Below are 16,664 nucleotides of genomic sequence, written 5' to 3'. Positions count from 1 at the left end.
TTGTGTCCCAGGGTTACAAGATAGAATTTTCTTTTCCTCCTGTACGTTTTTTCACCACAGGTCTTCCAGTCGATCCCATGAAACAACTAATTTTGTGTCGGGTAATAGACAGGTTACTGGACTCAGAGGTCCTGGTTCCGACTCCCCAGAGGACTCAGGGATTCTACTCCAGGGTCATTCTAAATCAGATCACCCCAAAAAAAATTAAATGTCCACCACCCATCTCAGATTTTTACGAATTTTTTTTATTTGAGAGGATGTAAAAAAAACTAATTCTGCCAAATATCTAGACTGTCTGACCTTTTGGTTTCCGAAATATTGATTTCTCAATTTATTAAACTCTTTACTAATTGCGGCTTCTTTATTTGAAGTATCATGGGTGTTTATTAAGGAATCACCCAAAAATTTGGACCCCCTAAGTACCTTTCTTCCCGAATCCACAAATCCAAACCAAATTACTTTTTCTCCCGTACGTTTGCAAGATTTTAGTCAGTTAAGAGACCTCTCTTAACTAAAAAAATGTAGTAAAAATATGAGATGGGTTTGAATGAACTGACGTGGAATGACCCTCCAATCTGTTTGTGGTTCCAAAGCTGGATGGGTCGGTCAGGCCCATCTTGTATCTGAAATCCTTGAATCTCTACCTATCCTTTCACAGATTCAAGATGGAATCCCTTCACTCAGTCATTGCGGGGTGAGAAGCAATGGAGTACATGGTATCCCTGGACATCAAAGATGCGTATTTGCGCATCCCCATCTGGAAACCACACCAAGCATTCCTTTGGTTTGTGGTCACGGATTCTCTATCAGTTCCAGGCCTTACCGTTTGGCCTATAGTCTGCCCCCAGAGTCTTCACCAAAGTGATGGGAGTGATTATTGCCCATTTTCGCTCTGAGTGAACAGTGTCCCATACTTGGGACGATCTGCTTTGTTGAACCATGTGGCGCTGACTCATTGGATCCTAATACAACATGGCTGTATCGTCAATTTCCAGCAGTCTTAACTGGTACCATCTCAGCGGGTTCAGTTCCTCGGGATGATTCTGGACACTTCTTTGCAGCGGGTGTTCCTTCTCCTGCAAAAGGCACTAGCCATTCAAGAATTTGTTTGTTTGGTTCTCAAGCCAGAACGAGTATTGATATCGAGCTTCTAGGAAAGATGTTGGCATCCTTTGAGGCCATCCAGTTTGGCAGGTTTTACTGCAGGCTGTTCCATTTGGATCTTCTGTCCCTAGGGTCCAGGTCTCATCTACAGATGCATTGTCTGGTGAGTCTATCTCCACAGGCACGCATCTCTCTAATCTGGTGGCTCTGGACGGATCACCTTCTAGTGGTTCGTCGTTTTCGGCATCTAGAATTGGTTCCTGCTGACCACGTATGCCACTCTACGTGGCTGGGGAGCAGTGATCTTAGACTATCAATTCCAGGGGCGTTGGTCTCGTCAGGAGTCCCTCTTACTGATCAACGTCCTCGAAATCCAGGTGATTTGCAGCGCTCTGCTTGAGGCGGCTCCCTCCTGCAGGGTTTGCAGCTCTGAGTACAATCAGATGCCACAGCAGTGGCGTACATCAACTGGCCCAGGGGGAGGGGGGGCTCTAAGTCGCAAGGCAATGCGAGAGGCCAGTCACATACTCTAGTTCTATATCCCAAACTTTTCCTACGGTTGGTCCGCCATTGGGGCAGACTGCAGATAGATCTCATGGCCTCCAGGAACAATCTTCAACTCCCTCTGTACTGCTCCAGAACAAGGGATCCCGAGGCCATCGGAGCGGATGCGCTGTCACTCCTTTGGCCGTACGACTTAATGTACCTGTTCCCGCCATTTCCATGGGTTCTCAAGCGCATCACACACGAAACCATGACAGTCATCCTAGTGGCGCTGGACTGGCCTGGTACTCTGATCTCCTGCACCTTCTGGCAGTGAATCCGTGGCCATTGCTTCAGCAGGGTCTATTCGTGTACACCAACTTATGTTGTCTTAGTTTGACGGCGTGGCTGTTGAGACCGTCATCTTAAGGCGTCATGGTATCATAGCAGTGATCCCTGCTATGCTCAGAGCTCATAAGCCAGTTTCGTCTGCTCATTATCATAGGTTCTGGAATTTGTGTCCTGGTGCGAAGGGCGAGGTTCCTCCACATCTTCTTTTCACTTACTGTACCTTGTTGTCTTCTCTTCCTGCAAAGAGGTTTAGATGCTGGACTTCGTTTGGGCTTGCTGAAGATGCAGGTCATCTGCTGTGCTGCAAAGTAGATTGGATATGTCTCTGAACGACGTTGTTCAGACACATCCACTGTACACACCCTGGCAATGCACTATAGATATGGGCGATATATCAATGTATACTCAGCTTTAACTGCATAGACCACTATTACACACTAGTACACACTAGCATTCCTACATGCAGTCCATATGTGTTGTGCTTCATTGTTTTACTGAAAAGAATTGTGTAGTATTCATTTGCCCGTCAATAAATGTTTATCTTTTCATTGAAGTAAATTGAATCACGTTACAAACACCAGTTAACACTTTGGTCTTAAGCATGTGGATTAACAGTATGAGCGAATAATGCATCATAGACCCATGTGTACTAATGTGTATGGTTTAGGTACACCTTTAAATGTAGTCGTTCATCCCAGGACAAAAAAAAAAAAAAGTGTAACCGCGTTTGAAGGTTATCTGATCAGTTGGATAATAGGATTGAAAAAAAAAAAAAAAAAAGTCTAAATGTCATTTACGATGAAATTGGATGAATTCAGCTCTTTTGCTTCCAAATGAATCCAGCCTGTAAAGTGCACAGGTTTTAGGAAAAAGCTGATAACTGTCAAAGAGCTGGAAAATTTGGTTCAACACTCACTGACCGATACAAAATGACATTTTGAAAGCATTTCCTATGATACATCTTTTGATTTGTGTTTTTTCCCCATCTCTTGGCTTATGGGACCAGGGACGGCTGAATGCTCTGATGCAGTAATTGTAACACTTGTAGCTGAAATGAGTTTGAGACAATGAGGCCATAAATGGTATCATTTTCTGTGCCACTACTGAATCGTCAGCCAGGCTGGTCTTTGTGTTTTCATTGTGCAACAAAATGTAAGTTGCCTAATTTCTGAAATAACTGTAGTGCTTGTTGATTGCGTACGAGCATCCCGGCATCTGCTACAGGACACGGTCATGTGAATTTAGAATGTTTGCAATGGGTTATTCTCAGCACAATACTCTCACCTAGTCCATTGTAATCATGTGATAACACTTTATTGGGTATTGATAATAAGTAGAAGGTTGAGTGATCTTTCCAAGATTCAAAGCATACTGATTGCCTGCAAACAGTCCAGGCATCTGCCGTGTTAGCCGACTGTTAATGAGAGTGCAGCTTTTAGCTTTTCTGGGAACCAGTGCTATCACAAGGGCATGATCTGCGTGTGTACATGGTGTAACTGGCTGATTCGCTGCATTCTCAGGACTTTTGATTCAGTTCAAAAAGTATGTAGTTCCAGTGGGTGTAGGTGACGAGGACAGTTTGTTTTATTGGACTGGTTGTAACAGGGCTGTTTTTTTTTTTTTTTATTATTATTATATATCCCTTCCTCTTGGGTTTCTCACTCTTCCTAAAACTCAGCTGCTCTAATGCTGAAGTATTTGACTCCCTTGTCCACAGCCTCCTCTCCTCTGTTACACATGGCCGATGTTTAGATGTTCTCCTAGTCTCTGCCCTCTCTTCCGCTCCTCACATCCTGGTCCCCTCCCAATTCTCTTTTCTCACTCTGAAAGCCACTTATCCACGCTCCCGTCCTTTCTAGCTATGATTAGTGTAATGTACTTGTCACCAGCCTATCTATTTCTCACCTTGCCCCTTTCCATCCATCTGCAATTCTGCTCAGACGGAAAGTATGGAAATCTGAGCGTCTGAGCACAGCAATCTGCCTGACGTTTCCCCTATATTCTCAGACAGCGCTCTGATCAGTCTGTGCTGCAGGCAGTTTAAATACCTGAGACTAATACTGTCAGAGAGACTGCAATACCGGCCGAGGCAGGCTGCATAGTGAGCACCGCTAATTTAAGCTGTTGTCTTGCACTTTCAGCTAAGATATACAAGGGGTCTCACCACCACTAGAATATTGCCATTATCCTTTGTCCATTGGTTTTTGTTCTCTACAAAACTTTTATTTTTTTTTCCCTCTTGAGGCATTTACACATCCAGCCCTGTCTCTAGCACCCCACTGTTTGCACTATCCTGCTGTAGAAACTCTGAGTAAGAATTGTGTGATGGGCACAGGGCTTTACAAACTACTAGAAAAGGCAGCTTCTTTGTATTGGAGATATGCTGTGGCAGTCTGCCATTTCCACCAGTGCTTTCCGATAACACTTCTTTGTTTTTTACTGGTCCTCCCAGTGCAAGCGAGTTTGGGTGATAGCTGACTTGGGCAGACAACAAAGTTCCTGGAGGTGGGGGAATGATGGACATTTAGTTGTGTGAAAATCCTCCCAAAGTGGATGAGACAAACCCTATACACTTATGCTGGGTACACACTTAGCGATGTGTACCTGGACGATATGTCAGCCACATTGAGCAATGTAATGAACAACGGAATGATCCCTCGTTCCCTTCTTCATTACCTGCAACAGTGCCACATGCGATATTGGCCGACCGGACCATATTGCATGTGACAACAGGAGCGACCAGATAGTCCAGTGGTTCTCCAATTCGGTCCTCAGGACCCCACACAGTTCACGTTTTCCAGGTCACCCAGCAGTTGCACAGGTGTATTTATTACTCACTGACACATTTTAAAAGATCCACAGGTCAAGATAATTATTTCACTTGTGATTCTGTGAGGAGACCTGAAAAAATGCACCGTTTGGGGTCCTGAGGACCGAGTTTGAGAACCTGTTAGATAGTCCATACACACTGGATTATCCGGCTGATATGTCATTCCGATTTGGCCAGAAATGACGGGCCGGCATAGTCTAAAGGTGCGTAACCAGTACTATAGAACGACTGTACGATTACAACATCGTAATCGTTCATCATACTGTGCAGTGGCTATTGTGCCCACAATAAACGATGTCGTTCAGTGCAGACACCCTCCCTCATCCCTGAACATGCGCAACCTGGCTATCAACGACCAGCGGGAGCGCGCATCGCTGGTCGTTGCCAGCATATTCACTGCACGATTAATTAACGATGTCGTAATGATTCCGTACATTTTTATCGTGTACTGGATACGCGCCCTTAGCTCTGCGTGTGCAGTGTTGTACTTCGTACAGACCTCCTCTTCTGTATAGATTTTATCTGCAAACCAGATTCCTGGTTGTCTATTGTGTATGTGATTTGTTTTATTTTCCTATTTTGTTTCGGATTTACATATAAATAAAATGACAGCGTGTCTGTGTTATGGCACTTGTAGTGCTTGTGTAGTCTCCTGATCACCCCATACTCTCTCTCTCCAGACTAAGAAGCAGCCATGGTATAACAGCACGCTGGCATCTCGTCGGAAACGCCTCACCGCACATTTTGAAGACTTGGAGCAGTGTTACTTCTCCACAAGGATGGCTCGTGTGTCAGGTAAGGAGCACAACCAGCGCTGTACATCCCAAGGCTCTCGCAGCTGATGCTTACACCATCTAAATACAATTACTGCAGCCAGTGAAGCCTTTACTCTGTTCTCATATTGATTGGTCTTAAATGAGATGCTTAAATTAGGATTATTACATCAAATGAACTTCGGCAGAATAAAAATTCAGTAAAGCTTAGATACTGTTAATGTCCTGATAGCTTCCGGTTAGGTCCTGATGTAAAATGCTGTGTGTGAAGGTTTACGTTACATATTGCAGTTGAGGGTATGGTTACATGTGATATAAGGTTATACTGTACAGTGATCGCGAAATACGCACTATTTCGCGTTTTTACGCGATACAGGTAGTGAGGGACTCCGTTTTTAAAAATGTCTGGGTCCCATAGGACCCAGTCGCGAGTTCCTCACTTGTGTGCTTGCAGCCAATCACTGCCGGCGGTGATTGGCTGTGGAGATGCTGCCAGCGGTGATTGGCTGCTCCAGTGCACACACAGCGGGCACAGCAGCCAATCATCGCAGGCGGTGCTTTGTCTATTCACTGCCGGCAGCATTCACCAATCAGTCATCGCTTGGTGGCGTCTCCTGATTCAGTCGCCGCCGGCTGTGCGTTCAATCTGACGCTGGATCATGCTTCCTCCTACCTTACCCCAGTGCTAATGGATAGATTCCCTTCAGTAGAAGGACACTGATGTCATCATTGGCCCGTGTGACTGCTGTGTAGGCAGTATCACTTTTACTGGCAGCAGGTAAATGGTATTTATATGTTATAGCACACAAGGAAATACAGCTGCTGCACCCACTAGTGCCCTGTTTGACTTGTGTCCTATTATAATAATAGCGGAGCAAAATACTATACCCCTTCTGCTCTCCTGTGTAGTCTTTTCTCCCACCCTTGTGTCCCCTGTTCCCTTTTCCCCTTCTGCTCTACTGTGTACTCTGCCCTCCCACCCCTGTGCCCTGTTCCCCTCTCCCCATTTCTGTTCTCCGTCTACTCTCCTGTGTACTCTCCCCTCCCCCCTGTTCCCCTCTGCCCGTGTCTGTTCTGCCTATGCTCTCCTGTGTACTCTCCCCTCGCACCTGTGCCCCCCTATTCCCCTCTCCCCATGTTTATACACATTCTGCTCTCCCATGTACTCTGCCCTCCCACCTGTGCCCCCTGTTCTCCACTCCCCATGTCTGTACCCCATCTGCTCTCCTGTGTACTCTCTCCTCCCACCTGTGCCCCCTGTTCCCCTCTCCCCATGTCTGTACCCCTTCTGCTCTCCTGTGTACTCTCTCCTCCAACCTGTGCCCCCTGTTCCCCACTCCCCATGTCTGTACCCCTTCTGCTCTCCTGTGACTTTGCCCTCCCACCTGTGACCCCTGTTCCCCTCTCCCCATGTCTGTACCCCTTCTGCTCTCCTGTGTACTCTCTCCTCCAACCTGTGCCCCCTGTTCCCCACTCCTCATGTCTGTACCCCTTCTGCTCTCCTATGTACTTTGCCCTCCCACCTGTGACACCTGTTCCCCTCTCCCCATGTATGTACCCCTTCTGCTCTCCTGTGTACTCTCTCCTCCAACCTGTGCCCCCTGTTCCCCACTCCCCATGTCTGTACCCCTCCTCTCTCCTGTGTACTCTGCCCTCCCACCTGTGCTAACTGTTGCCCACTCCCCATGTCTCTACCCCTTCCTCTCTCCTGTGTACTTTGCCCTCCCACCTTTGCTAACTGTTGCCCACTCCCCATGTCTGTACCCCTCTTCTCTCCTGTGTACTCTGCCCTCCCACCTGTGCTAACTGCTGCCCTCTCCCCATATCTGCACCTCTTCTGCTCCCCTGTGTACTTTGCCCTCCCACCTGTGCTCCCTGTCCCCCACGCCCCATGTCTCCACCTTCTGCTCCCCTGTGTACTTTCCCCTCAGACAGTGAGGTGTAAATTGTGATAGAACCCAAACACAGTGGAGTAGGACCCCAATTTTTATTAAGTGAGGGGTCTCTGGCACCCACATATTTTTCTGTTCAGCGTGATCACTGACTGTAGTTATGTATTTTCATAGCTCCTCTATCTTCTCTTTGCTATACTATCATGCTTACGTTCAGTGATAAAATTTCATGAAATTTCTTGTAATGTATGTAATGTATCCATTATTGTTGGTCCTTTGTAGTTGTTCCTTATACTCACCTAATATGCAGCATTCTACAAGGAGACACAACAGGTTACAATGAAAGTAATACACAGGATCACATATACTGTAAGATGGGAATATGAGTGACCCTGGCTCTGAGTGTTAAGGTTTTGAAATGTACAATGTTTTGGAGAGAAGCACGTTAAGCACTGGTATTGAGCTGCCTTTATTCATGGTTCCCATTGTTCAATGCTGTGCTTATAAAAAAAATCATACCTTCATACAGCCTGCAGGGGTCGCTCTTGCGATAGTTATCATGAACTAAACCTAAAAAATAATAAGCAGTGGGAAAATGACATTCACAGGAGGAAAATAGATATTATGCAACAGACAGATATTTGGTGCAGAAATATACCATAAATAGAAGTATTTCACATAACATTTGAACTTTTTTTTTTTTTCTCATCTTGGCTTAATCTAGTACATATCTCTCCTCCAAAATTATCTATCTTCTGTTCTGTTTTCAACTGTTCTGTTCTGATTTAAAGATCTAGCTGCTCTGTCCCTTGTAAAGATTATGCATGCCCCACAGCTGCTGGAAGCCGCTATCCTGTACACTGTGTGCTTTCAGCAACCTTCGGTAATAAGAACAGGATGCAGTAAGAGAATAGAGCAGGTGCTTTGTACTTCCCAATAATACAGGTGCCCCAAGAACAGAAATAATCTGTCTTCTTTTTTTCCTGTCTCTCCTCATTGCACCCAGCAGTTATGTAATGTCTCCTCCTGGCCACCTTTTTTTCAATTCCTCATCTTGTACAACCACTTGACAAGCGGCCTCTTATAAAGCTACCCCAGGCCACACGTCTGTGCTTAGGCAGCCTATGAAGAACATTGTTGCCTTTGAACTTCAATAACATTTGCTGTAATAGTTACAGTGATTTTCTATATGTATACTGTATATAGTTTAAGATCTCGTTGCAAACAGATGCTGGGCACCGAGCGCTGTTTCTTCTCTCTTGCTTGCTTCTGTCCATAATTTTGTTATAAATACTTATAGAATGGAAGCGCTTGTTGAGTTATACATATTAAACTATAAATGCCAGGCTGACTTGTGCTCTGTAACACAGTAAACTGAACATAGACAAAAACACCCAGACCAATGTTTATAGCATCTTTGTGAAAAATTGTGCATATAAAAATATTGAATACTGAATGCACACAGATGGGTTCTGTAACTTACCATAACACTCCCTACTAAACACCACCGGGGTTCAACTTCTGCTGCTCAATATTCCCCTTGTTGATACAGCGGGGCCGAAGTAGTCACAGAGACACCAGTTCCTTATGTTGTAGGCAGTGGACAGATACAGTGTCAGCCCTGATCTTTAAATGGCAGCATGCTGCTGTGGGTCCCCCCCGCAGATGGCTCAGCAGTGCCGGAGGGGTCAAAGGAGATACCGTTCACCTTAGTTAGCGGTGACTGGGGGTATAACATAAGCCACTCTCCTAGATAGCTGGTGCCGTGGCGTCTATGGTCCGGACTGCGTGCGTCATGATGTCAGTGTAGTAAAATAACGTGTGCAGGAGTCTTCACACGTTTGGTTAATGCTCAGTGACTTTTTTTAAGGTAATTTTGTTATGTACGTTAGGAATTGTAGAAACTGTGAGCAGAAAATAACAATGCGGTATTGAATGGAAAGTGTAAAAGAGTCACAGCCTGTTCTTTAACCATCTTGTGTACTAAGAACTGTGTACTAGAGGTAGCGGCACTATATTGTTGTGGTACTGTGTGGTACTGAAAAAGCCATCCACACACCACACATTACATATATAGATCTGACCATCCAGGAAAAGAAGATAACGCTTTAGTATCTCCATATAACTTCTACACATGTTTCCTGTAAGAGCATCTCCTATATGAGTATGGTCATAAGTCACGGAGGGCCTGATTCATCATGGTTCGCTATTGCAATCGCAGCTCCGTAATCGAACGCAGGTCTTCTGCGAAAATATGCTAATGATTGCAATCGCAATTCCGTCACACTGCCAGCATAAAGACGCCCATTGCCTCCCTCTACCGCTACAACAATACATTACAAGCATAAACATCGGTAACAGCGGCCCCTCACGCAGAATTACAGCATCCCTGACCTTACTTAGAAATAGCTAACCTCGTTGCACGCAGCTTCAAACGGCCAGACACACCTGCGTTTCTCTGACCAACCTGACCCCCCCCCACTTCACCTCCCCAAATGCTCACTGCCTGTCATTCACTCTGCTCTGCATGGCCTCAGTGATTGCAGTATGCAACAATTGGCCAACTGCGAGTGCTGTTGCAATCCTTAATGAATCAGGCCCTGAGTCTTATAAAAAAAAAAGGGCTTCCACTGAAAACTGAGCTTCTCTCCTACGCAAGCCTCCTTCTCCCAGCATGAAGTATGACAGGGGTTCCTTTCCTTTGTCTGCCGACATTATCTTGCAGTTGTTTCTTAACCAAAAGCAGGAGAATGATGTTCTGAGTTTGCTAAAGGCAGGAGCGATGACCTGCTGGGTAAAATGGAAAGGCGTTTCTTACGGCAGTGTACACGCAGCACTGTGACTCTTTGTGGCCCATTTTCAGGTGATGCTTACTTTGCACCCTCCTGGTGGATACATGGGGCTTGGAGAGTTGTGGATTTCTTTTGTGCTGAAGTAACACTAGTACAGGAGGGAGTGCAGGTGAAAGAAATCAACCTGTGCACAAGCTGTAGGGAAAACTTATGCTGGGCATACACTAGTGAGACTTCTAGCAGATTGTACTACTTTAGACGCCTCGTACAACGCGCTGCTTTTGTATCGTATCTTATGATCAGCCGTGCAGCCCATATTATCAGTCTCAATCATATGCAGATCGTGCCGTATATTTGCACATGTGATGCATTGTGCGTCCGAGTGGCGTCATTTGAGTAACATTTTCCTCTATTTAACTCTATTATGATAGCATGTTTTTAGTGAGGCACACGATCGATCGTATCACGACCCATCATATAGAGGCAAATGATGGTATGTGAAATCGTATGTACATCGTATGTCCAAAAGCACCAAATCGTGCGGCCGGGACTGCCAGGGAGTTGAAGGGAAATCGTATGATGAATCTCATCTTATGCTGGTCGTACTAGTGTATGGCCATCTTTAGTTTTCATTGTGAACTTTTGTTCTCTATAGGGCAGCATGGTGGACCCAGTTATAAAGACCAAATCGCTTGCTATTCTGACAACCCATGTGAACAGCCAGAAAGATGAATTTGCAGAACATTTTCATGTTCTATGCCAGCTGATTACCGTACACACAACACATTTCCTGGGAAGACTGTCGCTGTTTATTGGATTATAGAGAGGAACAGATAAGATACCCCCTCATTAGTATATCTCAATGCTGTTTCGAAGTCCTGATTTAAAAATTCTGACACTATTCCATGTAAACATTGAGAAGCGAGGTTCAGACTTACCGATGTGTGTACCCAGCAATGCGAGGGCCAGCGGGGTAACATATTGGCCGGTTGGTACACATTACACGAGCTGGTGCCTGATCGGCCGATGTGTTTGGCACCGGCTCCATTCACCTGCCTGGCATCGTTCATCACATTGACAGATTGAGCAGCATGTACGGCAGATCTGTTGATGACCCTGCGAAACACACTGGCCGATGTCGACGATATGGCAGCTGGATCGGGCAACATCAGATCTGTGTACCCACCTAGAGAAGCAAGATCTCAAAGTACAACTTGTTTATAATTATAAACCACACATAGGGAGAGGATTTGATGGACATGGTGCTTCACCTTAAATGGTACATTATCCCATAAGGGAAAGTATGTGCAGCACAGAATGATGCAATTAGGTGCAGGGTTATCCTATACATTTTAAAGAACCACGGAAGGGTGTACCGGTACATAGGAATTGCCTACAAAAGTTCCACGCAGTGTATAGATACACCAACCCCCATCCTCTCTAGGTTAGAGTTTGGCTGTCCTATGAAAACAATGTGGCTGATGATCAGGGAATGGTTCCAAGTGATTTTAAATAAATATATGTACAAAACAATTTGGAATCTGATACATTTGCTGATTTGTTTCAAAGCTATTTATAGGCTTGCATTATTTCACCTTATTGTTTTGTCTTTCTGGACAGACGATAGCCGGACAGTCAGTCAGTTGGATGAGTTTCAGGAGTGCCTGTCTAAATTTACCAGATATAATTCTGTGCGACCTCTCGCCACGCTCTCCTACGCCAGTGATCTGTACAATGGCTCCAGCATCGTGTCCAGGTAAGATTATCGCCTCTACTTCCTAGACTTGCACACTACCTGTTCTTAAAAACCCCCACAATATTTTCTCTATTTCTAACTAGAACTTTTGAAATGGAATGGGTTAACTTTTCCTGTTGCTCCAAACTCTATTTCAAATTAAATAAGCTGCAGAATCCCATTTAAACACTTTTTGTTATGCCTGAAGTGCAGTGCAGTCATTTGTCACTTGCTTGCAGCAATACATCGGCAGAATGACAGATTTATCACTGTTTAGATGACATTGGACTTATTTACAGATTTATTATTTGAGGCTTCAGAAATTTTTCTCCTGTGATGTGTTATATATACGCCTTCAGTTATCGTCTGTGTATGTTGTTCAACTTTTAAACACTCGGGGGCAGCCTTTGCATATGTTCTGAATATTCTTCTAAAGCTTCTTGTCCTGTTCAACAGCAGAATTCCTGAATATATGGTGGCAGCTAGCTTTTCAGCTACCGCATCGCTGCCTGGCTAAAGGGTTTTATGAAATGGGTTTTATATGCTTGTTGAAAACGGCTAAGTAATATGATTTTAACATGTAAATTTAATGCTAGCAAGTTATTTTGTTTTATATGTAGTAATGTTTAATCTGTTCTTTGGAATCAGCCCTTACAGCAAAGCAGAGAGGGTTATTTGCTAACATTGGGCAACAATACAAATCCAATTAGACATTTGTTTTCATGGTCTACACTAGACTGATCAAAGTGGATTGTCCTATATTATTAGCATGCTGACTGGTTACTTTTTAGTGTAGATATGACCCTATGAGCAAAGTTCATAAAGAGCCTTATAACTCTTCTGCTTTTGTGGGGCAATAACTCCCAACTCTGGTTTATATATCAGTGTTTCATGCTGTATGTTATCTCCTGGTAGATAAGGGGCACATACATACAAACAGAATATATATATATATATATATATATCTATCCTCAAGTGGCCACCTTATCTTGAACTGGACAGGACACCTCTTCCCCAGAACAGCCTCAATTGTTTGTGGATTCAACAAGGTGCTGACAACATTCCTAAAGCTTGGGTACACACTAACGTATATATTGGCCAATCAATTGATATATATCTGCTGCCCGTTGGCCAGTGTGTACACACGATATGTCTGTGAACTGTCGTTCAAAGACATATCGCACTGGCTATGCTGCACAGCCGATGGACAGATATGTCTGCAGACATATCTGTCCATCGGCAAGTGTGTACAGGCGGACTGCAGATTGCCCGTACACACACAGCGGCAGCCGTGGACAGGCTGGACCCCCCGGCACCCGGGGCACAAGCAGGTTGATGGCCATTCAGTGTGTATGAGTGACCATCATCTGCAGATCACTCGATCTGCAGATATATCTGTCAGGTGTGTACCCACCATTAACGATTATCTAAGTAGACTGTGGCATTTAAATGATGATCTAATGGGATTAAAAGGCCTGATGCTTGCTAAGAGAACACTCCCCTTACCCACTACACCACCACACCCAGCCAGACACAAGGTAGGGTGGATCCATGGATTCATGTTTGTGACAAATTCTGACCGTAACATCTGCATGTCAGAGCAGAAGCCGTGATTCATCAGACTGCAGGATGTTTTTAGAGTCTTCACCTGTCCAGTTCCTGATGGCTTGTGACCACTGTAGCCTCAGTTTCTTGTTCTTAGTTGAAAGCAGTATACTAGTGTTTTCTTCTGACACCGCGCTCTTGTCACATAGCTGCTGCTCATTGGATGTCTTGTTTTGCACTCACACCTCTGTAAGGCACTGTTGGGGGTGAAAACTCCAAATGAGCAACAGTTTCGGAGATGCTGAAAACACCCCCAGTCTGGCACCAACAATCATTCCACCGTCAGTCACTTAGCTTATATATTCATTCCTTATTCTAGTGTCCTGACAATAACTGAAGCTCTTGAGTCATGTCTGCATGCGCTCCTGCATGGAGTTGATGCCACTTGATTGTCTGGTCATACGGTATATTTGCATTATCGAGCAGGTATTCTGTAATGGAGTGGCCATTGAGTCTGTATGTATATGTTTTGTATACACTTTGTTACAAATAGCTTTTCTTATTGGATCAGCTTACATTGGTATGATGTGATTAGAGGAGTGAGTATCAGTAACTTCATCCAGGATAATGTAGACATTACAGTGAGTAGGCAGGCAGGATAATGTAGACATTAGAGTGAGTAGGCAGGCAGGATAATGTAGACATTAGAGTGAGTAGGCAGGCAGGATAATGTAGACATTAGAGTGAGTAGGCAGGCAGGATAATGTAGACATTAGAGTGAGTAGGCAGGCAGGATAATGTAGACATTAGAGTGAGTAGGCAGGCAGGATAATGTAGACATTAGAGTGAGTAGGCAGGCAGGATAATGTAGACATTACAGTGAGTAGGCAGGCAGGATAATGTAGACATTAGAGTGAGTAGGAAGGCAGGATAATGTAGACATTACAGTGAGTAGGCAGGCAGGATAATGTAGACATTAGAGTGAGTAGGCAGGCAGGATCATTTGTTAGCTTTATACTGATAGTGATTATAGTCTCGATGTGCTTTGCACAGCTAATGCCTTAGTAAACAGCCCTCATTTATTACAATCCTTACTTATTAAGTGAACCAGTATATTATGTTAGCCAGTAGAAAACGTCCTACTGTGTGAGTTTTTGATGTCTCCCATTTTGATCTCCTGCTATTGATTTCTCAATGTATAACATTGAGAAATCAATGTTGTACATTAATAGAAGTAGGCTGTGTGCAGGACTGCCACCCAGTGCGGTGATCTGCTAATGGACTACCATTCTCATCGCCCAATACTTAACACTTGTTTCATAACCAGCTGGAACAAACAGTGCATTTTTAGCCCTGATTATGAGCGGAGCAGTGGCTTATTATTTACACCCTCTGTTTAATTCCACAAATGTGGTATATTTGGTGGTGTGCAGGTTAAACCTTTTATATGTGACTGATAAATTGGACCTGGCATGTGCTGGGTCGCCTTAGTCTGCCCTATCCCTCCCTGCTGCCGTCCCCACCCAGCTGTATTACTTACCTTATCCCGTTGTCTGTGCAGGGTCCTCAGTCCCTTTGCTGCGGTGAGACCCTTTAGGGCTTAGATGTAGGAGGGGAGGGGTTAGGGGTAGAGTTAGAATACAGGTGTTGGTGTCCTAACCCTCTCACGATGCCGGCGTCTGGATTCTGACTGCCAGGAACCCGTACCTAACCCATTATGCTGCCCGTGACCCCAGGGCTGTGTCATTCGATACTTGTCTCTTCATCTTGTGTTTCAGCATCTAAATGTGCTCTGTGTGTGTTGTATGACTACTGGATAGAGAATGTGGTCCGTTGCTTCCTTGTAGGACATGTTGTATGACAGCAGCTAGCTTTGGTTTTCCCATATGATGCAAAAGTGAGATTATTAGAGATAAGTAGGGAAAGATAGAGCCCTGGGGGGTCCTTGCTCCTGACTTGTCTAATGTGGGTGAAGCAGCCATGCACAACGTCATGTATTCCTTCAATCTGAAAAATAGGCAACTTTTTTTTTTTTTTTTACCACAAAGTGATCTCTACCTGCAAAACGGCACAATAAAGGTTGTGTTAGTTTCATTTAATTTTTAAACATGTCCAAATGTCATTCTGGCGATTTTTGCGCAGTGTAATTAACAAAGTCTTAGGGACTTGCCCGACGAGAGGTGACCTGGACAGCGGTGGGCAGGCCCATATTTAATTGTAATATATATTTCAATTTTGAGTAGTAATGATTGCATAGTGCATCTGTATCCGGTTTTTTTCTATGCGTAATTAACATCTCACCCATACATCGTTCAGTGTATCCGTGATCGGTCTAATCGCTAGGTCCTTCATTGCCGTTAGATTGTCGCCAAAATCATTCAGTCATGCAGCATTAGCAAATAACCCTCAGCACGTTGCCTCCTAATTCCGGGCCCCCAGACCATGTATCATTGTAAGCTTGTAGCAAGGATTACATTCTTAGCTTTATTAGCCTGTACATTCTTTCATGTAATTTTTACTAGATACCTTGTTTGGAGCATGTTTCTACATTTATCTAATCAGGCAGGGGCTTTTCATACATGTTTCCCTGGGATATTACACAAAGCTATTCCCTAGAGACTGTTCCTTCCAGTGCAGAGAACATGCTAGAGCTGAGCAGTCAACTAGGGCACAATTTATAGCTAGAAAGTAAAAGCTATGTATTTAGGAAACTGTGAATGAAGACCTGTACAAGCCAATAAAATAAGCTCTCTGAAAGTGAAAAGCACTCTTTTTTTTTTTTTTTTTTTTTTTAAGCCTGGTCCACAATTGGCTCTTTCATATATATTTTCTTGGGGAGCTTATTTTATTACTGCTCATACAACACCCGGAAAGGAAAACCTTGTCCAAACAACCGATCATTGATCCCTGTGCTAACACGTGTTTGACACCCACATGCAGGAAAAAAAAAAGCGTGGACCAAAGCGAGATAGAAAGCTGTGTTGGGAAACAAACCAGCCTTTAAATGGGGGAGAATTGAGGAAGGTAACTAGTTGAGCTAGTGTAATGGGCATACAGATCTAGCGGCTACACAGCCATGCACTTAAGGGATCAGTGTGATAGAGGCCATATCAATGAGTGTATGTATGTGTGTGTGTGTGTGTGTGTGTGTGTGTATGT

General features: G+C 44.3%; 1 protein-coding gene across 5 annotated transcripts in view; it reads left to right on the top strand.

Annotated features, from left to right (window-relative positions):
* Positions 1 to 16,664, top strand: part of COP1 (COP1 E3 ubiquitin ligase) — a 177,065-nt gene that overhangs the window by 61,105 nt on the left and 99,296 nt on the right. For all 5 annotated transcript variants that reach the window (XM_088461879.1, XM_088461878.1, XM_088461877.1 and 2 more), the window contains 2 exons: positions 5,449 to 5,563; positions 11,846 to 11,981. In XM_088461879.1, coding sequence (XP_088318005.1) covers positions 5,449 to 5,563; positions 11,846 to 11,981 — 251 coding nt within the window. The remainder of the gene's footprint in view (positions 1 to 5,448; positions 5,564 to 11,845; positions 11,982 to 16,664) is intronic.

This window comes from Taudactylus pleione, unplaced genomic scaffold (assembly GCF_031769625.1).
Source record: "Taudactylus pleione unplaced genomic scaffold, aTauple2 ptg001123l, whole genome shotgun sequence".
Lineage (NCBI taxonomy): Eukaryota > Metazoa > Chordata > Amphibia > Anura > Myobatrachidae > Taudactylus > Taudactylus pleione.
This window is presented reverse-complemented; position numbering and strand designations above follow the sequence as displayed.